The sequence below is a fragment of the Oryctolagus cuniculus genome, chromosome 3 (genome assembly GCF_051225735.1).
Source record: "Oryctolagus cuniculus isolate XC-2025 breed Fujian yellow rabbit chromosome 3, ASM5122573v1, whole genome shotgun sequence".
In the NCBI taxonomy this organism is placed as follows: domain Eukaryota; kingdom Metazoa; phylum Chordata; class Mammalia; order Lagomorpha; family Leporidae; genus Oryctolagus; species Oryctolagus cuniculus.
The window spans coordinates 93,260,073-93,284,469 of NC_142869.1; the positions used below are offsets into that span (position 1 = coordinate 93,260,073).

Here is a 24,397-nt window from a genome sequence, read left to right on the forward strand (position 1 = left end):
TGCTTTGTTGAGTTAAAAAAAAAAAAAAAATTAAATATACATTTTACAGCTATGAGGTTCTTGGAGTGTGGAACTGTGATCGGAAAAGAAAGTGGGACTTTTCTTTAGGAAGCTAAAAAAAGAAAAATTAAATGGCAGGGTGCTTTTTAAATCCTAGCAACCCTTAAGAATTTCCATCACGGGTGGGCATTTAGCCTGTGGGAAAGATAGTAGTTAAGATGCCTGTGTTTCTCATCCAGGATACCTGGGTCTGATTCTCGGATCCCACTAATGTGTACCTTGAAACAGTGGTGCTGGCTCAAGTGACTGGATTCCTGCCATTCATGTGAGAGATGTGGATTGAGTTCTGAGCCCCCAGCTCCCAACTTCAGCCCCAGCCCAACCCCAGCCATTTCAGGTTCTCATTCTCTCTCTCTCTTTCTCACAAATAAATCAATTTTTTTAAGTTCTTGTTAATTTTTAGCTTTATTATACTTATTTGAAAGGCAGAAGAGCAGAGCAAAAGAAACAGAGGCAGACACAAAAAGAGATCACCCATCTACTGGTTCACTCCCCAAATGTTCTCAACAGCCAAGGCTGGGCCAGGCTAAAGCCAGGAGCCTGAACTCAATCCAGGTCTCCTACATGGGTAGCAGGGACCCAAGTACTTGAGCCATCACCCAGAGTACACATCAGCAGAAAGCTGGAATGGAAAGCAAAGCCAGGCTCGATCCCAAGGCTTTCTGATATGGGATGTGGGTGTCTCAACGAGCAGCTTAACCACTGTACTGAATGTCCAGCCCTAAAAAGATTTTTAAAAGAATTTGCATTTAGCTTTTTAGCTTATTCAGAGAGAGCGAGAAAGAGAGAATATTCACACATACCAGACTTCTGGTCATGTTTTCCTGGTGACAACAAGAAGCAAAAACTTAGAGCAATGAGTGTTCAGGTTAGAGCTTCAGGTCTCAGTTTTCATGAAAATGCCAACTTGCTCAGAACAAAGAGTCCTCAGGCCAGAAGACAGTGGCCGGAGCAGGGTGCTTGCACACCACCATAGACCTAATGTGCTCTGGGGGACCATGGCTGGACTTGCAAATTCTATACTTGTAACACAAACCACTCCAGGCACCTGGAATCCTGGCCACCACAATACTAAACCTTCTGCTGATTAGATACCCCAAACTCAGAGTGCCCTCCTTGTAAACCCCTGTGTCTGAAATGCCCTGGGACCCACAGTCCAGGTGTTAAGGATTGCTAATGACACAAAGGCCATGGTCAGGCTCCCTCTCCAGTTTGCAGCCTGTTGTCTGTCTGCCACTGCAAGTGCCCGTACTCCCAGAATGCCCCAGAGCGGTGGCTCTGAGCAACCACTGCACCCTAAAGGAAATAGCTCAGAGTTCAGGACCTGATGACAAGATAGAGACCAACATGCTTCTTCCTCTGCCAGGAGGCGGCAGTTGGGCACCAGAATTAGGCCACACCAGAGGCCCCCCAGGCGAGTCTCCCCCAAGACCAGTCTCACTGCACAGGGGCAACCTCCCACTAACACCACTAACACCTGCTGGCTGCTGCTCGTGCAACCCTTGCAGGCTGAGGACTGCTTCACGTGGTATCATCTGTTTGGGGCAAAAGCACCAAGAAGCATGTAGGATTGTCTTGGGGCATCCTGGTTTTCAGTGCTATTATGCACAATTTCTTTTTTACTTTTCTTTAAAACAAAAAGAAAACACATAAAACCCCATTAGAACAAACTCCACGTGGCCTTTAAAGTACTTGCAGTAAAGTAACCACTAATTCATCCTGGGAGAATCTTTCTCCGAAGTTCAAGGTTGGACAGCGCTGAGGTTGCCCTCTGTCGACTCAATGCTAAGCCAGAAGATAATTTACAAAGGCAAGATAAAGCTCTGTGAACCCACGTTCTTTATATTCGTCCAAACCCCAGGTTGGGGAGGTTTTCTGCTTGTATGTTATCTCAGTGCATGGATTCTGTTGAGCAGGGAGGCGAAGCATGGAGGGGAAGTGCAGCACAAAGGTTTGTAGGGGCAAGAGGAGTGGGGAGCCACAGAGCTGGCTGGGAGGACCACACGTTGAACCAAACAACGGCCTCACTCACCACCACCAGAAACAGCCCACAAACAGCCACTTTCATCACACTGAATGACAGTTCCTGGGCCCAGGGAATGCATTTGTCTTAGACTCAAACAGTGACTGTTTTCTACGCGTGGCCACACTCAGCCAGACAGAACCTTTCTTTGTGATGGGGTCTGGTGTGATATGATCTCAACTCACACCACCCAGCCCACAGAACCCCACAAACACAGCGCATGTCCATACCCAGCCAGCCAAACCCCAGAGACAGCTTCCACTGTGGGTGCCAAGTACCTTCTCATCTCCTAAGAGAAGAGGGTAGAAGAGGGGAAACTTGAAAACTTGCATTGTTTCCTTGTTGCAGATTCAGAAGCCAAGGCTGCCATCCTTGGTTCTGCTCAGTTCTGAGGCCAGGTCTTGCAATAGAAGCATTAGTTCCATGGCCAGGTAAGAACTTGGGTAGGATGTGATCAGACCTACACATCAGCGATGCCACCAACTCTCCAGACAAAATGGTGGCACCAGCATTTCTGGCAACAGCTGCAGACAAGCCACCCTCTTCTTAGACTATTATGACTCTTGCCATGCACCCAAGCTACTCAAGCAAGCTACAATGCAAAAGGTAGAGGTGGTGATGCTGAACACCACTGGCCAACCAGAAGGCCAAGCTGCCCAGCCTGCAGGGCAGTCACTGTGTCCAGGCCAGGGCACAGGCATTTCAGAATGGGGACACACCTCATCACGGCAGACCCCTGGGTCCCCCACCTGGTTCTGGAACCACTATTCTGTCTCCTCTATTCTCCCATACTCATTCCCTTCCCTGTCTTTTTGCAATGTTTAGTGAATAGTCCATAGAGCCTGATGAAAAAGGACCAACTCAGAAATAATAAGCATTAAACACTCATCATGGGCCCACAGAAAAATAGAGCAGGGAGGAGCAAAATAATGTAGATCAATCAACCAAACACCAGCTTGAGACCCAATCCCACTGCCCCTCACCGACTTGCCCAAGCTACATCTCCCTCAGCCTCAAATTCCTCATTAGTAGAAAGGGAATCTGACTCTTTGATGGGTCCACACTGCCTACAGGATAAAGTCCATCAGCTTCCAATAAACTCAGATCCAGCCTAACTCCACACTTGACCTTGGCCAAAAGGCCAAGAAGCAGTTCTAGCCTAACTCTTTCAGCCTCATCTCCCACACCACTCTGAACCCCGTGCTGCTGCAAGCTGCCTAAATGTACCATCTAATCTGCGCCTTTACACTTTTGCAATCCCCTCAGCTTGCGCAGCTCTGCTGTCTTCTAAAGTCCTCAGCACCCAGTCCTTCCAAGAAGCCATCTTTAACTCTCCATTCCCTCTCCCCACCCACCAGGATCAGTGTAAAGCAACACCCTCCCGTGCTCCTGCAGCAGTTCGCACATGCCCACTTGAGGTACATAATGCCTAGGTGTATGATAATTACAGATGTGCTGCCTCTTGCCCTATATTCAAAGCTCCTTGCAGATGGTCTTAAATCTCTTGGTGCCTCCAGTCCCGGGAGGAGTGGGGGTGGGAAGAGGCTTACCACATGGTAAGTACTTAACACCACTTGAACAAAGTTGGAAGAAATCAGAACTAGAAGACAAGGAGTCACTTCTGGCATCTGAATGGTCCACAGCTAGTCTATATGGAAGGCAAATGCCCAGAGTAGCTTCCGTAGGCCTGGACAGAGTTACTGGTACTTCAACAACAGCATCCAGTAACCATTGTACATTATTCCTATACATCCACAAAAGCCTTCCTGCTATTTACTGTGCTGGTAGTCACACGCCCTGTAACCTCTTCTCCAAAACTTGGAGAATTCCACATGCCCTTTCAGACATTTTGAAAAACACACACCAAAGATGGGAACATGGGAGATGTTGGGACTCGATAATCTGAAAATTTTTTTTAAGTCCAATGAAGTTGTACAGAATAAAAAAGCAGAGATAATGAAGCCATCCAATCAGAGTTATACAAATCCTCAAAACCATTGAGGATTTCCATAGACTTAAAAGGAAAGCACAGCAGCCTCCCCAGTACCATGAGTCACAGGGACTCTGGTGACCTTCAGAAGTCCTCTGATCAAACTCTTGGCTTCTAGAGAACAATGACCCCACAGCACCACCTCCCAGTACTAATTTCAATAGGACTCTTCATAGCAAGAGACATCCACCCACCCACACACACACACACACACACACACACACACCAGGGTGTGCTTGGCCATGCCTTCTTCTGTATCTACGTTTTATCTTGCTGCTGCAGAAATAGGTGGCCACTCTCCCACACACTAGCCTCAGTGGATATTTTGAAAAGTTCAGTTGGGCTTTCATCATTCCCCTAAAAATTTCTTCTCAAGAGAGAATAAAGCACTCTTCATTGCTGCCAAGTGAATATGCTCATATTTTATTTACGGTGTCCTAGAAATGTCTGTTTACCGTATCACGTCAGAATCTGATTCATTCCACATGGTTTTCTTAGTGGCTCACCATACACTGGGTCTCAGGTTATCCAGAGCCAGATCACACCTTCCCCAGACCTCCCCAGGGACTGCCTATGGACTCTTCACACTGCCAAAAAATACAAACACCAAAAGGTACCCCAACTTCTCTAAGAAAATGAAGACTCAGAGTTTTAGTATTGTTCATTAATTGCAGGTTTTTAGAGTGGACTGCATCCACTTCTAATTACACCAGCATAGAAGGGGAGAACTATACTTAAAATGACCATGCTTAGCACAGCATGTGGTAAACATTAATTGCTTCTGATGGTGAAAGGGGAGAGAAAAAGAAGGAAATTCTGGCACATATGTGATTAATGTGAATACTCTAATAATAGAGAGGAATGAGGGGAATCAGAGTTGAGCAGGAGCAAACCAAGAAAGACATACATATCTCGCCTTGCGGCGCCGGCACACCGGGTTCTAGTCCCGGTTGGGGCGCCGGATTCTGTCCCGGTTGCCCCTCTTCCAGGCCAGCTCTCTGCTGTGGCCCGGGAGTGCAGTGGAGGATGGCCCAGGTGCTTGGGCCCTGCACCCCATGGGAGACCAGGAGAAGCACCTGGCTCCTGGCTCCTGCCATCGGATCAGCGCGGTGCGCCGGCCGCAGCGCGCCAACCGCAGTGGCCATTGGAGGGTGAACCAACGGCAAAAGGAAGACCTTTCTCTCTGTCTCTCTCTCTCACTGTCCACTCTGCCTGTCAAAAAAAAAAAAAAAAAAAAAAAAAAAAAAGACATACATATCTCTGCGAATGAGAGAGAGAGGGAGAGAGAGAGAGATTGAAAGAAACATGTTTAAATAGAAAGAGAAGCAAAAGAGTGCAAGTAGAGAGAAGACAAAAATTACCACCAGAGAGAGGAACAGTTTAACTCAAAAAGAGCTCAAATTCAGGCATATTTTTTTCCTCTTCAATTTTCTATAATAGTCTCACTGTGAAGACCTTCAAAATTAATTGATATCTGCACAAGAATGTGAATAACCATACACCTCAGCAAGGAACATTACATACTGATGCGAGTCTCCCACGCAGGTGTCCAGGGTCAGAATTAATCTAACAGATGTACCCAGGGTTGATTTTCATGAATTTCAAATAGTGAGGTTAGTCAGCTCAGGTTCTAAAAACACGCAGATCTAAAATGACAAGGTATATTTTTGGTTTTGTTTTTACTTTTTGCTTTTTAAAATATAGAGATACCTATACAGGTGGCAAGCATCAAGACCTGTGAAAGCACAGTTGCCGTGGCACTCCAATGTGAAGGCAAGGATTTGAAGATGAGAAGCAGGGTAGCAGGAGATGCCCCAGCTCTGTGCAGATGGCAGCCTCGCCAATGCAAGCTCCAACCTGCCCCCGATTGGAAAGGGCAAGGCAGAGCAACGTGTAAATTGCTTCATCTCCCTGCTGTTATTCTGACATGAATCCTCCAGGGCCAAGGCCAGTGACAGAGACAAGGACCAATCTCTAAGATACAAATATAGGCTTGAGGCTACCTGTTTACAGGAACAAATGACAGAGTCCGGATGGGTTAGTAGAAAGTGGGTTACATGAAAACATAATTTAGGAGCACCAAGGAAGAGGAACAGCACTGTAATGAAAAGGGTAATGTGATTTTATGACTCGATGGCCAGAATTTTCCACATTAAGGCTTCTTTCTGAGATGTATTGGCAAAACAGGAGACAGGTGCATTTATTCAACCCACCAAACATGTACAATGGGAGCATTAGGATACATATTTTCTTCCTTAAAGAAAAGAGATTCTATGCTCAACAGTATTTTTAAACTGCTACAGAAATAGTGTGACCATGGCTTACTTTCCATTTAAGCTTTTAGGTGACAGAATAACTCTGCCACAAAAGGTGGCAAAAGAAATAAAGAACTCTCCTTGGAAAGGAGCTAAAAAGAGACTAAATAACTTGCCTGACATCATAGCAAATCAAGGCCAGAGCCAAGGCTATAATTCAGTGTTTCCAATTAGCGGGCCTCTGCTTACAGTCAAGGCACACTGGTTCCTAGGCTGCAAATATCACTTAATGTTTTCAATTACTCTGAAAGGCCCAGGAGGAAATAAAGCAATAGCACTTACCTTTGACAATCTGCTTCGCACACGCATTGTAAACCTGCTCTTGGGTTGTGTTGGGCGGCAGCACCCTGTCAAAGACATATGGCTTCCCTTGCTGAAAAAGACAGACAAAAGAAAGAAAAGGGTGGGGGAAATACATTAGAAGTTTAGGTATCAAAAGCACCAATTTTAGTAGTTAGACCACAGGTACTGAATCATCAGCTGCCTTCTTTAAGTCTGTCCCTTACCAAGACTAGGGGATTTTTACAGCATGAATCACACATGCATTATGCATCTGTCATCAGATGTAGACAGTCTGAGAGCTACTTTGAAACACTTTTAGATGAAAGGTAGGCTCTGGCTTCCTTCAGCCATTCGAATAAATATTTATTGGGAGCTTACACCAAGCCAGGCATGGACTATGTGCTGAGCAAATCAGAAAATACTCCTTGAGCATGACCAAACTAAGTGGAGCAGACAGCAGATAAGCAATAAAGCAAACACACGTGAAAATGCAAAATAGGGGCCGGCACCATGGCCCAGTAGGTTAATCTTCCGCCTGCGGCACCAGCATCCCATGGGCAATGGTTCTGGTCCCAGCTGTTCCTCTTCCAATCCAGCTCTCTGCTGTGGCCTGGGAAGGCAGTAGAAGATGGCCCAAGTGCTTGGGCCCTGGCACCCACATGGGAGACCGGGAGGAGACACCTGGTTCCTGGCTTCGGATCAGCGCAGCTCCAGCCATTGTGGCCATTTGGGGAGTGAACCAATGGAAGGAAGACCTTTCTCTCTGTCTCTCCCTCTCACTGTCTGTAACTCTACCTCTCAAATGAATAAACAAAATCTAAAAAAAAAAATGCAAAATCATAAGGTATAAAGTGACTGGATGGAAGGATGGCACGCAGAGCAAGGAAGACCTTGCTGAAGAAGTAAATCTTTAAAAGATGTCAACGATCAAGGCTCATGCAGAGTTGTGGAAGAACATTGCAGGCAGAGGGCCAAACAGATCCCAAAGGGTCTGCGGTCTTCAAGGGATCAGGGGGTGGTGCAAGATGAGGTAGGCCGGGAAATCAGGGCCAGTTCATACAAGGCTCTGTTAGCCAAGGTAATGTGCTTGGATTTTCTTCAGTGGGAAGATGACACAATCAGATCTCAGTAGTTGCTCTTATTAGAAATGTCCCAAAGAATGCCTAAGAGGTGCCTTTTTTTTTTTAACAGGCAGAGTGGGAAGTGAGAGAGAGAGAGAGAGACAGAGAGAAAGGTCTTCCTTTTGCCGTTGGTTCACCCTCCAATGGCCGCCGCAGCCGGTGTGCTACAGCCGGCACATCGCGCTGATCCGAAGCCAGGAGCCAGGTGCTTCTCCTGGTCTCCCATGCGGGTGCAGGGCCCAAGGACTTGGGCCATCCTCCACTGCACTCCCGGGCCATAGCAGAGAGCTGGCCTAGAAGAGGGGCAACCGGGACAGAATCCAGCGCCCCAACCAGGACTAGAACCTGGGGTGCCGGCGCCGCAGGCGGAGGATTAGCCTATTGAGCCTCGGCACTGACCCTAAGAGGTGCCTTAACTAGGTTGAGGCTTTCAAGACAAACAGGGCCATCTACACAAGAAATCAAGAGTTTTTTTCCAGGTCTTGGGATTTGGTTTGATGCTGCACCTGTAGAACTCACGGAAATAACCAGTGGAGAGGAAGGGAAGAGGCCCTACCAGCCCACTGCATGAGCCCTGGTGCCCAGTCCTTCAGTGTTCCACAAGGAGCTATTGCGCAGTGCCACAGCAGGCACAGTGTGAACAGAGGAGTGGTGTGGCAGACAGAAATCAGCCCCCTCCTGGGAGGAGGGGGCCGGGGGATCCATCCTCACGCCTCTATTCTCCACCAACACAGCCCAAGTAGGGGCAGCCCTCTCCTGCCCCTTCCCCCAGTCCCCTCTCGGAGGCCCTTCATCTTCATTCTGACCACGTGGCAGAGGGTAGGGCAGAAGAAAAACACGAAAGAGACAGACTCCTTCACTCCCACCCTGCACCTCCTATGGCTGGCTCTGGGCACCAGGAAGCACCCAAGGACAGTCTGACTCTTCCAAAAGATAACTGCTCTGAGGGCTCCATGGCAGGGCTTGTTACATCCTGCAACCTTCACACAAGTACACTGTCCAGTTGGCTTATCATCCGGCCACTTATCACCATGGGTACACTGGAGGTGACATCCTGTGCTTTAGGCCTCATCTTGAGCTCTGGTCTTTGAAAATGTGACTGAGCCAGCCAGGTAAATGAGCTACTTTCCAGGTGGTCTCAGAAAAATGGAGAATTTTCATGTGTCACGACATTCTGTTCTTATGCAAAGCGACAAAACCAGAGTCATTCTGCTAAAATTATGGAAAATTAAGGGGTCATTTCCTGACGTTTTGTTCCCAGCAAATCTCCCTTAGTGAACCAAGTATTTGGTTGAAGAATGAAAGGAATATTCCTCATCACAATCTATTGCCAACTCTCAGCCTCTACATTCTTATTAGCTTTTTTTTTCTTTTTTTCTTTTTGACAGGCAGAGTGGACAGTGAGAGAGAGAGACAGAGAGAAAGGTCTTCCTTTGCCGTTGGTTCACCCTCCAATGGCCACCGCAGCCCGCGCGCTGCAGCCGGCACACTGTGCTGATCCGATGGCAGAAGCCAGGTACTTATCCTGGTCTCCCATGGGGTGCAGGGCCCAAGCACTTGGGCCATCCTCCACTGCACTCCCTGGCCACAGCAGAGAGCTGGCCTGGAAGAGGGGCAACTGGGACAGAATCCGGCACCCCGACCGGGACTAGAACCCGGTGTGCCGGCGCCGCAAGGCGGAGGATTAGCCTATTGAGCCGCGGCACCGGCCCTTATTAGCTTTATCCATTGGTCAAATTCAATTCCATGTCAGTACGGTAAAAGGTAAGAACAAACTTTTTTAGAGTTTGTGTATCATCCATTAAACCTTCTGGAAAGAAAATGCAGTTTTGCTTAATTCATTTCTATTTCTCCAGACTTAATGAGAATCACCAAAATAAATAAACCATCTTGTTTACAACATGATTTTATTTTTGAACTGCAGAGAAAATGCTCTTAATGAAATAATAAAAATGACCTACTAAGTTGTAGTATATGATACAAATAATTAGATTCTCTAACTTTGCTTTTCGATTTTTTTAATGGTTTTTTGTTTTTACGTTTTGTGTTGAGAGGCAGAGAGAGACAGAGTGTTCCAATCTGCTGATTCACTCCCTAAATGCCCATAAGAGCTAGGACTGGGAAGGATCAAAGCCAGGTGCCAAGAACTCAATCCAGGTCTCGCACATGGGTGTCAGGAACTAAATTACTTGACCCATCACAGCTGCCTCCCAGGGTACACATCATCAGGAAGCTGGAATCAGGAGGGGAACGAGATTCAAACAGGCACTCTGGATGCAGGTATACCAAGTGGCTTCTTACTGCTAGGACAAATGCCCACCCCGTTCTTCAGTTTAGAATGTCCAATGGTATAGATTATACTTCCATTTTTAAAAGAAAGTTGGAGAGCAAGAAATTCATGTTTGTTTAAATAATATAATTTATCAAGTGACAAATAACAATAATTTTCCTTAACTAAAAGTCAACTCCCAGAGATGTCTTCAAGTCATTATGAATAAATTGATATTGAGAAAATATGAAATTTACAAACTGATTTGTTATAATACTTGTCTTGTCAGGATAAACATATCAAGTAGTTCAAAATGTAAACAGGGTAGGCATTGTGGTACAGGGAGTTACTCCACCACTTGGGATGCCCTAATCCCATATCAAGTGCCAATGTAAGTCACGGATACTTAGCCTCCAATCCAGCCTCCTGCTAATGCACCTGGGAGGTAGCAGGTGATGGCCCAAGAATTTGAATTCCTGTCACCCATGTGGAAGGCCTGGATGGAGTCCCTGGTGCCTAGCTTTGGCCTGGCCCAGCCTTGGTTCTTGCAGGCATTTGGGGAGTGAACCAGTGGATGGAAGATCTCTTTGTCTCTTTCTCTGTATCTATCCCTCTCTCTCTGCCACTCTGCCTTTTAAATAAAAACATAGATCCTTTAAAAAAAAAAAAAGTAAACATTTTTATGTGTCCTTTCATGCACTGAATTAGTTATAGGCTTTTGTTTTTGATGAAACTTAACATCTTGGAAAAGACTGATTGGGATTTAGTTACTGAGCATTTTCAGAGAACTGACCTGTAACACAGCTGTACCAGCTGAATACACAACTGCCATTTGAAAAAACATCAACACTGGGCTGGCACTGTGGTACAGCAGGTTAAAGCCAAGGCCTGCGGTGCCAGCTGCAGGTATGGGTGCTGGTTCTAGTCCCAGCTGCTCCTCTTCCAGTCCAGCTCTCTGCTGTGGCCTGGGAGAGCAGTGGAGGATGGCCCAAGTCCCTGGGCCCCTGAACCCGCATAGGAGACCAGGAGGAGGCTCCTGGCTTCTGGCTTCAGCTCTGGTTGTTGTGGCCATGTGGGGAATGAACCAGTAGATGGAAGACCTTTTTCTCTGTCTCTCCCTCTCACTGTCTGTAACTCTACCTCTCAAATGAATAAATAAAATCTTAAAAAAAAAAAATCAATACAAATTACTCTTTGCTACTTCAGTAATGGAATGAAAATCTCACAAGTCCTGACTGAGACTTAAAGATGTCCCCCTCCCCCACAGTCCCCAGGGAGATAGGAACCTCTCTGTTCACTGTCCCACCATGGCTGAGTAGTTCTGCAGGCAGGCATTGGGCCAGCGTGCTATTGTGATCCTGAGTTTATAGCTATGGAAAAGACTTTTCAATTACATTTTAACATGGCGCTAGCAACAAACACGTGGAACTGAACAACGAGGTCACTGTTGACTCCTTCTGGAGACACTTTTCCTTTCTGCATTCTGCACATGAATTCTCTCCAAGTTCTCTGGCTGACTCTAGCAGTGTCCTTTGCTGGTGCCTCTCTAAGGTGTCTGAATGACCAGGTATTGAGGGCCAGACCTATACCTCCTCTCTGCTGACACTCCTGACCTTTAGGTAATTCACATGAATACTTCAGCCTTGATCTCTCATCAGTCCTTCAGATTTACCAACCTACAAGACATTTCCTCTTGGGTGTTCACGGGCCATCTCATAATTGGCTGACAAAAAGAGAGCCATTAAGCCCTCACCAAACTCGAGAAAGAACTGCTTCCATTCACCCAGTGCTCAGACTAATCACTCAAGATTTATTCAGAATGTCCCATACACTCTACATCCAAAACATGTCCCCAAATCTATCACTTCCACCATCTACACCACACTACCTTAGTCTATCATTTCTCCATCAATCTTCTGCACAATGGCTACAGCCTCCTCACTGTTCTCCATTCTTGCTCCCAATAATCCAATGTCCACTTAGCAGCCAGACTGAGGTTCCTAAAAGTGGAAATCAGAAGAAAATACCTCCTCCCTTAAAACCTTGCAATGGCTCCAATTATACTTAGACTCAGCCCTCTTTCCCCTCAGCGCCCTATGTTCTCATCTCTCTCACTACAGCAGGACTCACTGGACTTACTCCTGCACCAGACTTTTCTCCTACTCAGAAACTTGGTTCTTAATCCTTCCTTCCCCTGGGGATTCTCTCACTTCAGATCTTCCTTACCATTCTTCGTATCTCGACTCAAATTTCTCCTCCTCTGAGGGCTTCCATCATCTTAACTAAAGTAGCCCCAGCTCCACCCTGGCATCACTCTCTATCACAGTGCCCTATTTGGTTTGCTCCATAGCAATTGGCAAGTGACCTATTCTCAATGAACCAAATGGACAACTACAATGAATGTATTTAACCAGTTATAACAGAAGCTATGTATAAATCCTAAGACCTAACTACATGCAGGCAAATCTGCTGCAATTTATAAAGGGAACCTGGATGAAACACTGAAAACGAAGTATACTAGCTTTGTCATAAAGCCTCTACACAGAACACTGCTAATTGCACAGGAGCTGTGTGACTAACGTTAATAACTTACCAGGATCACATACAAAAAATAACAACAGATGGTCCTTATATTTTTATAGTTAAATTTTTTTAAAAAGCAGAAATAATAACACCAGAATTCCTATCAAGTTGTTGAGAGCAAAATGTCTATGAACCATATGGCCTGCCTATTAATACATTTGACCTGCTACCCAACAACTGTTCCCCACCTGGAAGGAATATTACCGTGGAGACAAAGGAAGGCAAAAGACTCACAAACATTTAAAAGATGAGCACCAGGAGTATGTTAAGAAAAGTGAATTTAATTAAAAAGAGACACTCAAGAAATAATCTACATCAATCTCTAAGACCAGTCAAGAGCTGTGACCAATTTGCCAGTGATTTGAATATTTCTTCTGTTTTTACTAAAAAAGAAACAGGGGTTGGGGGGAAGGCTTGAATTTCCACAGAGAGATTTGAACTCCCTCTGTGGGAGTATCATCAGACTCAGGAGGTTTTAGTAGAGGAACTGATCACTAAGAACAATCATTAGCTCTGTCTCAGGTGGTTACATGACTTCAGTCTTTTAAGTACAGGCGACCACAAGCTCTTTCAGCCTAAGCTAACCACTGTCTCACACTGTCCACCAACACCATCACCTACCACTATGACGCAAACCTTTTAGACATCATCTCACTGAACTCTCTCAGTAACTTTATGCAGTGGGCATTATTCTCCCCCCATTTCACAAATAGGAAAACTAAGGCTGAGTCACACATTCAACTCTATTACTTTGGGAAAAATAACTTTAAGGCCCTGATTTCAAGTGTTCTTCCTTTACACGGTACTGTCTTCCCAGGAAGCTTGTGATTTACTGGAAAAGAGGGAGACATATATAACAGCTTATGAAATGCTGAGATATGTAAGGTTAAAGTAAAGTAAGTAATGAGTCAGTAAAAGACAGGGACCCCCTACTATAGCCTGTATCAGTCAAGAAAGTGTTAACCATGAATATGGGGCTGACATGAAGACACTGAAGAAGGGCTTAGGATCTAGGAAGAAGGGCAGATTTGGCAAGATACATGGTGGGATACAGATGGCAAACATTCTTTTCAACAGAAGGACTTAAAACAGGCAAAGCCTGCTCAGGGCTAAGGAAAGACAGATGTAAGGCTTGCTGTGAAAAGTTCAAGTTATTAAGAAAAATTCTAGAATTTTTCAGAGCCAAAAGGTCCTTTCAGGGTACCTCTACCCAACGTCATGTTTTACAAAGTGAAGTCAGGACAGGACAGGTGACTTAGTCAGCTGGGGAGGCAGCAGATGTGTGCCTGGAATCCAGACCGCCTGGCTCCCTACCTGGCACTCCAGCGCGCTGCTCAGAATCCATTCAACCTCTCCAAGTACCAAGGAAACAGTAAGCATGACCTCTCATCCTTTTTTCTTCTCTGCTTTCCTCCCGATCAATTCTAAGTTATTTCCAAATACATAACAAATTAGTCCAATGAACAAGCTGCTGCTTTGAGAGCTGTACAGTATGGCAGGAGAATGGTAATCACAGCTTCTTAGAGTGAATATGCACTTGAGAGTCAGCCAATTCAACCACTGCTTAACGCACAGCACCCATCTTCATGAGCCCAGAGCCGGCACCCCGGCTCACAACTCAGCTCTCATTGTTAGAAAGCTGTGTCATATTGATTTAAAATCTGCCTCTCTGAAGCACTGGGCCTGGTGATAGCCTCCAGCATAAGAAAGACAAGGCAGGAGACCCACCCACGTTGCAGCTTTGTTTCAGCTTGGGAGCTAAGTGTTCACCACTCAAACCTCCTTCATGTGAGAGAAAGAAAGGATGCACACGCTCCCTTCCTAACAGTTGTCTGGATTCATTCTGATTTAAGGATTCTAAAGATACCCAAGGTTAGGACATCAGGAAAGCATTACATTGGTGATACATTCACAGACCATGCAGAGTTTCCTTAACAACCTGAAAGAATACTTCTAAAACATTCACTAAAAAGCAGAAGTCTTGCGTTAGTGTTAATACTCATTTTTAATTGACACAAATATCCCACCAGAAGTTTTGTTTATGAAAATATATTGAGAGGCTGGTTCAGTGGCATAGCAGGTAAAGCCACCGCCTGCAGTACTGGCATCCCACAGGGACTCTGGTTCAAGTCCTGGCTGCTCCACTTATGATCCAGTTCTCTGCTATGGCTTGGGAAAGCAGTAGAAGATGGCCCACGTGGGAGACCCAGAAGAAGTTCCTGGCTTCTAGCTTCGGATCAGCTCAGCTCCGGCTGTTTCAGACATTTGGGGAGTGAACCTGCCTCTGCCTCTCTATAGCTCCATCTTTCAAATAAATAAATAAATAAATCTTTTTGTTTGTTTGTTTTTTAAAGATTTATTTTATTTATTTGAAAGAGTACAGAGAGAGGTAGAGATAGAGAGAGAGGTCTTCCATCTGCTGGTTCACCCCCCAGATGGCCGCAACAGTCAGAGCTGTGCCGATCCGAAGCCAGGAGCCAGGAGCTTCTTCCAGGTCTCCCACGTGGGTGCAGGGGCCCAAGGACTTGGGCCATCTTCTACTGCTTTCCCAGGCCATAGCAGAGAGCCGGATCAAAAGTGGAGCCGCCGGGACTAGAACCGGTGCCCATATGGGATGCCGGTGCTTCAGGCCAGGGCTTTAACCCGCTACACCACAGCGCCAACCCCAATAAACAAATCTTTAAATAAAAAAATTTATATGCCACAAAATATATCCCTTAATAAGACTGTACCACTAAGTGATTTTCAGTATATTCACAAGGCTATGAAAACAACACCACTCTGTGATTCCAGAACATTTCATCGCGTCAGAAAAGAAGACCCACTCCCCTTAGCAGTCACTCCGCAATCCCACAAGCTCCCACTGTCTGGCAACCACTAGGCTACTTTCTGCCTTTACAGATACGCCTGTTCTATGTTTCATAAATGGAACTATCCTGTATGTGGCCTTCTGTAAATGGTTTCCAGTACTCATAAGGTTGGCAAGGTCCACCCATGTTGTAGCGTGAATCAGTACTTCATTGATTTTTCTGACTGAATAATACTCCGCTGAACAGATATGATTGTTTTTACCTGTTGGCTATTACCAAAGCTGCCATGAACATTTATATACAATTTTCACATGAACAGTGTCTTCATTTCCCCTGGTATATATCTAGGAGTGGAACTGCTGATTCATAGAATAGCATGATGTTTAACTTTTTGAGAAACTGCCCAGTTATTTTCCAAGTAGACATACCTTTTACATTCCCACCAGCAGTGTACAAGGGTTCCATCTTCCCCATGGCCTGGCCAACACTTGTTACTGTCTATCTTCATTACAACCATCTCAGCAGGTATCAAGTGGCATCTCATTGCAGTGTTGGCTTTTATCTCAAAAGAGATTTTTTTGACACTTAATATGTCTTAAAATTTATTTCAACATGTATTATAGATGTAGAGATACTCCAAGTACTGCAACACACCTTCGTGCTGTTATGTCAACATTTACAAAATGGCCCAAAATGAGAGCAGCATCTCACAGGAGCTATGGAAGCCCATCTCCCTGAGACTCAGTTTCCTCATATGTAAAGTGGAACCAATACTACTCACATTTGGAGCTTCCTGTGAGGACCAGGTATGATTATGTGAAAGGACTTACTGCAGTGCCTGGTGGTCTAAGAAGATGCTAAAGATGTGGTCAGGGTTATTCTGTAGCAAAAGGTTTGTGACCAACAAGTACCAGCACTGTACTGGTCCAAACTTGTGGAGCAGTGATGGCTTAAAGGAAGTGATAATAACACAACACTGACTGGCAAGACAGCACCTCAGAACCTGACACCCCATTGCCCTCACGACACCATGTGCCAGCTCACACCTGGGGCTCCTCCAGACCCTCAGATCTGCAAACCCAGGCTCAGCTCCACAGAGTGTGAGGTCATTTAATGTCCAGGCATCCCAGTAAAATTCACCTGTTTCACAGTCATCCAGTGCATTCTTTCAAAATAAAGGAAATCTCCGTGTTCGCTCATGAAGCCTGTTCAGGAAAGGGGAGGGGCTGCATCTGACGCAGGCACACACAGGTCTACTGAGTAGGCTACTCCAGCTTTGGAGCCTCCAGAAACTGCTATGAAAACATCCTCTGCACACCTGCAGCAGAGGCTGTATGGGCCCGGGTGTCCCTCTCAGCCCTCACCGTGTCCATGCGTAATGGTCTGACCACTCGCTGCTGCCTCCTGCAGTCTCTGCCAGAGAGCTCTTCTGGGTGGAAGCCTTCAGCCACCTGTAGCAGGCCTGACCTTCCAGGTACTAACCCCAGCAGTTCTCAGCCGACAAATGGCAGGAGCTGGGCTGCCAATAGCCTACCTCCCTAAAGCCACTATGGAAGACAGTAAGGAGATACCTCAGAAATCTGAATATAAACCTACCATATGACCCAGCCATTCCACTCTTAGGAATTTACCCAAGGGAAATGAAATCAGCATATGAAAGAGTTATCTGTACCCCCATGTTTATGGCAGCTAAATTTACAACAGTGAAGATACAGAATCAACCCAAATGCCCGTCAATTAAAGACTGAATAAAGAGATTACAGGACATGTACACCATGGAATAATAAACAGCAGTTTAAAAAATTAAATCTGGTAGTTTGCAACAAAATGGATGAAACTGGAAAACATCATACTTAGTGAAATAAGGCAGTCCAAAAAGGACAAATACCATATGTTCTCCCTTACCTGTGATAACTAATAGAGCACCTAAAAGGCAATCTATAGAAGTGAAATTTATACCCTGAGAAGCAATGACTTTGAAGACCCCTTATTTTGACTGTTTTTTTTTCCTTCATACTATTTGTTGAATTATTTACTTAACACAGAGTTAATCATGTGTATAAAGTTAATTGAAACAGATATCTTTGTAAAAAATAAGAATAGGAATAGAAGAGGGGGGAGGAAGAAGGGTGGGAGTGTGGGTGGGAGGGCAGGTACAGTGAGAAGAATCACCATGTTCCTAAAGTTGTATTTATGGAATGTATGAAGTTCGTGTTCCTTAAAAGGTTTCTGAGGGCGGGGGGAGAACTTTACCTCTCTCAGCCAGAGGTGGCAGTGAAGGGGGATGATTCTGAGCCTCGGGTGATCATTGATGTCATACATAAGAGTGTTAATTGTTAAATTAACAACAGGAGTCACTGTGTACTAATGTCCCATGCAGAACCTCTGTCCTCCAAAGAGTTGTACTGTAATTATGTCGAAGTGCTTGCAAAAGATATATCATTCTGGGGCTGGCACTGTGGCGTACGTAGCAGGTTAAGTCACCACCTGCAGTCCCGGCATCCCATATGGGCACCAGTTCAAGACTCGGCTGGTCCTGGCTTCAGATCAGCACAGCTCCAGCCATTGTGGCCAACTCGGGAGTCAACCAGCAGATGGAAGACCTCTTTCTCTCTGCCTCTCCTTCTCTCTCTGTGTAACTCTGACTTTCAAATAAACAATTAATCTTTTAAAAAAAGGTATCATTCTTGGGTGCTTCTTTAAAGTTAATTAAGTTTCTAAAAAAAAAAAAAGGCAGTTAAATTAACATTAAGATGCAATGACTTTGAATAGCCCTTGTCTCCCTCTTGTTGAGGGACAGTTTTTTGTTGTTGCTGTTTTTTCATGCAAATTATTGGACTCTTTAGTATAGAGTTGGTCTTCTGTGTATAAAGTTAATCAGAAAAGGGCCTTAGTGGAGAATGGGACCCGGATGGGAGAGGGAGGGAGGAGGAGGGGTGGGAGAGTGGATGGAAGGGAGGGTAGGGTGGGAGGAATCACTAGTAGAAGATGGCCCAAGTCCTTGGGCCCCTGCACCTGCATGGGAAACCCAGAAGAAGTTCCTGGCTCCTGGCTTCAGATCAGCACAGCCCCGGCCATTGCAGCCATTTGGGGAGTGAACTAGTGGATGGAAGACCTCTCTCTCTGCCTCTCTGTACCTCTGCCTTTCAAATAAATAAATAAATTGGAGAGGCGGAGAGAGAGAGAGAGGGCTTCCATCCGCTGGTTCACTCCCCAGTTGGCTGCAAGAGCCAGAGTTGCACTGACCCGAAGCCAGGAGCCAGGAACTTCTTCTGGGTCTCCCACGCAGGTGCAGGGGCCCAAGGACTTGAGCCATCTTCTACTGCTCTCCCAGGCCATAGCAGAGAGCTGGATTGGAAGTAGAGCAGCTGGGACTTGAACTGGTGCCCATATGGGATGCCGGCACTGCAGGCGGCAGCTTAACCTGCTATGCCACAGCACTGATCCCATAAATAAATAAATCTTTAAAAAAAAAAATAAAGTGCCGGTTACTTGCTAAGTCTGACCCACAGGGCCTCATCTACCAAGATGGTTACAGTTTTTTACCGATACAAAGGAGCAGCACTGGCTCCTGAAGGTCCAGATCTCATCAAGTGCCTTGCAGGTTAAGGCACAGGGCAGTTAAAATTTCTGCAGATGAAGATGACAACTCATGCCTTCCCCAGGGAGGTGAGAGGTAGGGGTCCAGAACTGCCAGACAACCAGACATTGCAGGGGTGGGAGATATGCACTGTATCCCTCCCACATGTCAGAAACCTGGCTTACTGCTGCCCATGCTCAGCCCCACATCCAGTCCTGGAACTGCTCTTTCTCTCTGCACGGCTTTACTGCTCTTTATCCCATCACCTACCTTTCCATTTACCTAGAGAAAGCCTGCAAATTCCCACGGCAGGGAAAAATCCTCACTATGCTCCTTGGGGTAAAACAGCCCACATCTGCCTGTGGCCATCAGCTCTTTCTCATCACTGCTATACCCTCTCCCAGGGCCACCAATCTGCAAAGGTAACCTCGCAAGGAGACCTAAGGCCTGCAGATCTCACTCAAGCTCCTCACCGCTGCCCCCTCTTCACACTGGGATGATGCTGTGGCTGGGGATCTAAACGCAAAGCCAGAGCTGGCCCCGGATATCCCCTCCCCCCACCACTGGCTCTGTGCCCCAAGCAAGGCGGCTGGTGCCAGTTCCAGTCAAAGCCAAGCCTACTCCCAGGAGAAGTCTGCATTGAGCCAGACGTCCACAAAGCAGCAACCAGCTTCTAATGGAGTTACCAAGGTGATGCCAACCACTTCGTGTACTGCCAATGAACAAAGGCAACACACAAGAATGAATCTTGTAAGCTTTCTTCCTGCAGGAAGCCAGGCTAGAATTCTTTCCTTTCTGCCAGAACCCCCACTGTCTGGATACACAGGCGCTGTCAAGATCGCAGACAGCTACAGAGAAACCTTCTAGGAAGGCAGCCTGCCTGAGTGATAATGAAGAAATTCAGAACCACCGCCTGGCTAACGGGCACAATGAAGACAGAAGCATTACTTCTGTTAGACAGAACAATGGGACCTGTGTTTCGAAAAGAAAGTTCTAATTTGTATGTGACTTTCATTTTCATTTCAGATACACATAAAATGAGCTTCTTCCTCCCTCCCTTCCCTCTTCCCCCTCCTCCCCACACCGCTTCCTCCCCGCTCTGATTGGTCTGTACCTGAAACCACCCCTGTCCCCTCAGGGCATAGTGGACAAAGTCAGGCCAACGGTTCCCTCCAGGACCCTGCCACTCGCTGCTTTGTGACCTAAGCAAGTTTCTGGTGTCTTCCTCTCTATGAAGTGGCAGAGGGGGTCCCTGTGGCTTTCATGTGAGGAGCAGGAGAGGGGTTCTGGGATTTTCCTGCAAGAGAGCTTCTGCTTTGACCGCCCACAGTGAAGAGGGTGTAACCTTGAAGCGCCCTGGCACTATACCTCACAGAAACAAGTTTACAAGTGTCACTACGGTTATTTCAGCAGATCTGGTTTTCTGCCAAGTTAAGACAGAAGGAAAAAAAAAATCAAAACCTTCTCTCACTGGAGAGGTGAAAAACATCTCCCTGAAGTGGCACAGGGGATTCATGCTGCCAAAGACAAGGTAACAAGATGATAACAAGGACAACACAGAGCCTTTTTTTCTGGGCCACACTGCCCTGGTGGCAGCTTCCCGGGATAGTTCCAGTCAAATTGCCACTCAACAAAATCCCAGTATACGGAGACTCAAAGTGACACTGCCGACACAGAAGCCACACAGCGACCCAAGCAACAAGGTTCTCTCCCTTTTAGTCAACAACAACAACAACAAAAAGTAAGAGCTTTTGCTTAGACCTGATTAGGCATGATGCACATTGAGGCATCTGATAAATGCAACCTTCAACAATTTACTGCAGGGTGGCGGGGGTGGGGGAAGAGGGCAGTGCTGTGGTATAGTAAGTTAAGCCTCCACCTGCAGTGCTGACATCCCATATGGACAAAGGTTCAAGTACCAGCTGCTCCACTTCCGATCCAGCTGCTGATGGCCTAGGAAAGCAGTGGAAGATGGCCCAATTACTTGACACAATGGGCCAGTGTTGTGGCTTAGTAGGCTAAGCCTCTACCTGCGGTGCCAGCATCCCCTTTGGGCACTGGTTCGTGCCCCAGCTGCTCCTCTTCTGACTCTGCTCTCCGCTATGGCCTAGGAAAACAGTAGAAGATGGCAAAAGTGCTTGGGCCCCTGCACCCATGTAGGAAACCCAGAAGAAGCTCCTGGCTCCTGGCTTCAGACTGGCCCAGTTCCAGCCATTGCAGCCATTTGGGGAGTGAACCAGCAGATGGAAGACCGCTCTCTCTCTCTCTCTCTCCCTCTTTCTCTCTGCAACTCCACCTCTCAAATAAATAAATCTTTTTTAAAATGCACTTTATTAAAAAACTAGGAATTTACTACAGGTTGAATTAGTAGCCCCTTGACTTTCATTCGCGTTTTTTTCCAAAGAAACTTTTTATTTAATGAGTACAAATTCCATAAGTACAACTTTAGGAATATAGTGATTCTTCCCACCATATCTGCCCTCCTGCCCCCACTTCCACCCTACCTCCTCCTCCCTCTCACATTCTGAGTCCCATTCTCCATTAAGATTCATTTTCAGAATCTTGATGTGAATGGAAGGGGAGAGGGAGTGGGAAAGGGAGGGTTGTGGGTGGGAGGGACGTTATGGGGGGGAAGCCATTGTAGTCCATAAGCTGTACTTTGGAAATTTATATTCATTAAATAAAAGTTAAAAAATAAATAAATAAATAAAGATTCATTTTCAATTAACTTTATACACAGAAGATCAACTCTATACTAAGTAAAGATTTCAACAATTTGCACACACACAATATAAAAAACTGAGAACAAATTCACAGTTAATTCTCATAGCACAACTCACTGAGGACAGAGGTCCTGCATGGGGAGTAAGTGCAGTGACTCCTGTTGTTAATTTAACGATTAACACTCTTACGTATGACATCAGTGATCACTCGAGGCTCTTGACTTGAGCTGGCAAGGCTATGGAAGCCTTTTGAGTCCACAAACTCCATCAGTATTTAGACAAGGCCATAAGCAAAGTGGAAGTTCTCTTCTCCAATTAGAGAAAAGTACATCTTTCTTTGATGGCCCCTTCTTTCCACTGGGGTCTCACTCACAGAGATCCTTCATGTAGGACTTTTTATTTTGCCACACTCTTCATAAGCAGCTTTCATAACTATAATCAACCACCATAGTGGATGGAACTTTTATGTTGTGTTCAGGCTCCTCAACTCCCTTGGTTCCTCACAGTTTGAGAGGGGCCGACAGCTGCCTGTCTGGGAACAAAGAGTATTTTTCCTTGGCCAGGTCAAAAACAAATTGAGCTAAGACTAAGGTCCAGGATTTCTGGTTCCTAGCCACACCTTCTTGCTATAACACCATGCTATGTCCCGTAATTGTTCCTCCAAGATCATATTAACCCCATCTCTGATTTTCTAAGAATTCCACCCTTCTGGATGCACTTGTGACTAATCAACTTACCTATCTTTTCTGGGTTTCTTCCTCTCTATAAAGAAAAAGATAGTTTTTCTTGGCTCTAACATGCTAAAGGGACTTCAAAAATTTCATGGAAAATGGCATTAAGAGGTAATGGAAATTTTCCATGAACTTTATGAAGCTCTCTCATAATAGAACATGCCATGTTTAGAACATGACACAGTACAACTGTGAGGGCAAGGCTTACATCTATACATTACCAATAAAATAACACCTAAATTACAGAAAAAATATCCCACAAAAGAGAATAGTCATAATAATCAAAACTGAAGTCATTGAGTTCAGGTGGCTGTTTCACTGGTCTCTAACGTGCCACTCCTTTTCAATTATAGTACATTGACTGGCACCACAAAAATGGAGCAATCTTCAATAGCCCACAAAGCCTAGGATGGATGAGCTGGAAACTGGGCTCTGTGGCTAATGCATTCCAGGCCGGAAAGACTCAGTTCTCACCCAGGAGAAGGGACTTTTGACCCACAGAGTGGGTTGCCTAACTGACAGACAAAATACTTGAGGCACCAACTATGTATACTGAATTCAATCACGATTTCATAATCAGAAAATCTCAAAGAAGCAAGAATAGTGGAATATCAGCTTTGTATCTTATAAAAGATTTTGAATTTCACTTGGAGAATGAAGTGCCTTTTTTAATTTATTTATTTGAGAGGCAGCGTTATAGAAAGAGGAAGAAACTGAGAGAGAGAGGTCTTTCATCTGCTGGCTCACCCCCCAAATGGCTGCAACAGCCGGAGCTGGGCTGATCTGAAGCCAGGAACCAGGAGCTTCTTCCAGAGCTCCCACATGGGTGCAGGGGCCCAAGCACTTGAACTATCTTCTACTGATTCCCAGACCATTAATAGGGAGCTGGATCGGAAGTGGAGCAGCCAGGACTCAAACCGGCACCCATATTGGATGCCAGCACCACAAGCGGAGGCTTTACCAATTATGCCACAGCACTGGCCCAAGGCACCATCTTTTTAAGTACTAGAAGAGCTGGGTAGAATTGGAAGACCAAACTCTTCCAACACTTCTTTCTGCCTACCTTGCCCCTCATGTGAACCATTAGTGGATTAGAAAACAAAAGAAGACTATAGTTCCAGAAGGCTGTTACCAAAAATAACTGTCTAGTCTTCTGCCAGGAACAGCAATTAGTTTATCAGATTCATTAGTTAATTGAACCAAGATAAGCCAATTGTTCAATTCTGAGCAGTGAGGTGGGGTGGTGGAACATGGGAGAGTTTCCAAAACCAAGCATGGAAAATGGGTATGATGAGGGCGATGGCACCAAAGTAAATGCCATCTGCTTCAGAAGCAGCCAAGGAGGAGCCAGTAGGTAACTATGGCTGTTTTTCCAGCCAGCTTTTGCTCAAATATCTAGGGTAATAACTGTTTAATCTACACCCCCATCAGGTGTCAAAGGCTTTCTTATTGGCACCTTCTCCCTTCGCAAGGGAGCACCATACTCACCAACTCTCCTCCCACATTTCCTGTAGTAGCTCCCTCTTCACAGGCGCCTTCCTTTCAGCTTAAAACGGGCTTTTGTTGTCTTCTACTAATTGCTTTCCTTGTCCTCCCTCCAGCCACCCCAGCCCCACCCTCTTTCTCCATTATCAACCTGGAAGGGTAGGCTTCTCTTGCCTCCACTTCCTCCCTCCTTCACATCACATCCTGCCATCTAATTTTTGCTCTCACTTAGCAGCTTTCTTAAGGACTCCAAGACCCCCTAATCCACCATTCTAAGACCTGTTGATCGCTTGCAACAGCCTCCAAACACAGACCATGTAGCACTGTGCCCAGCCCAGCCTTGTTGAAACTCTGCTTTGCTGTGTCCATGGATGCTGCTCGCCCTGGCTTGGCTTCTTTCCTCTTTGGCTCTTTCTCTGTCACTA

At 45.8% G+C, this 24,397-nt stretch overlaps 1 protein-coding gene across 1 annotated transcript in view; it reads right to left on the bottom strand.

Annotated features, from left to right (window-relative positions):
* KIF5C (kinesin family member 5C) overlaps window positions 1-24,397 on the bottom strand; it is a 183,937-nt gene that overhangs the window by 115,455 nt on the left and 44,085 nt on the right. The window contains exon 2 of the mRNA XM_017342839.4: window positions 6,671-6,761. Within this exon, the coding sequence (XP_017198328.1) occupies window positions 6,671-6,761 (91 nt within the window). The remainder of the gene's footprint in view (window positions 1-6,670; window positions 6,762-24,397) is intronic.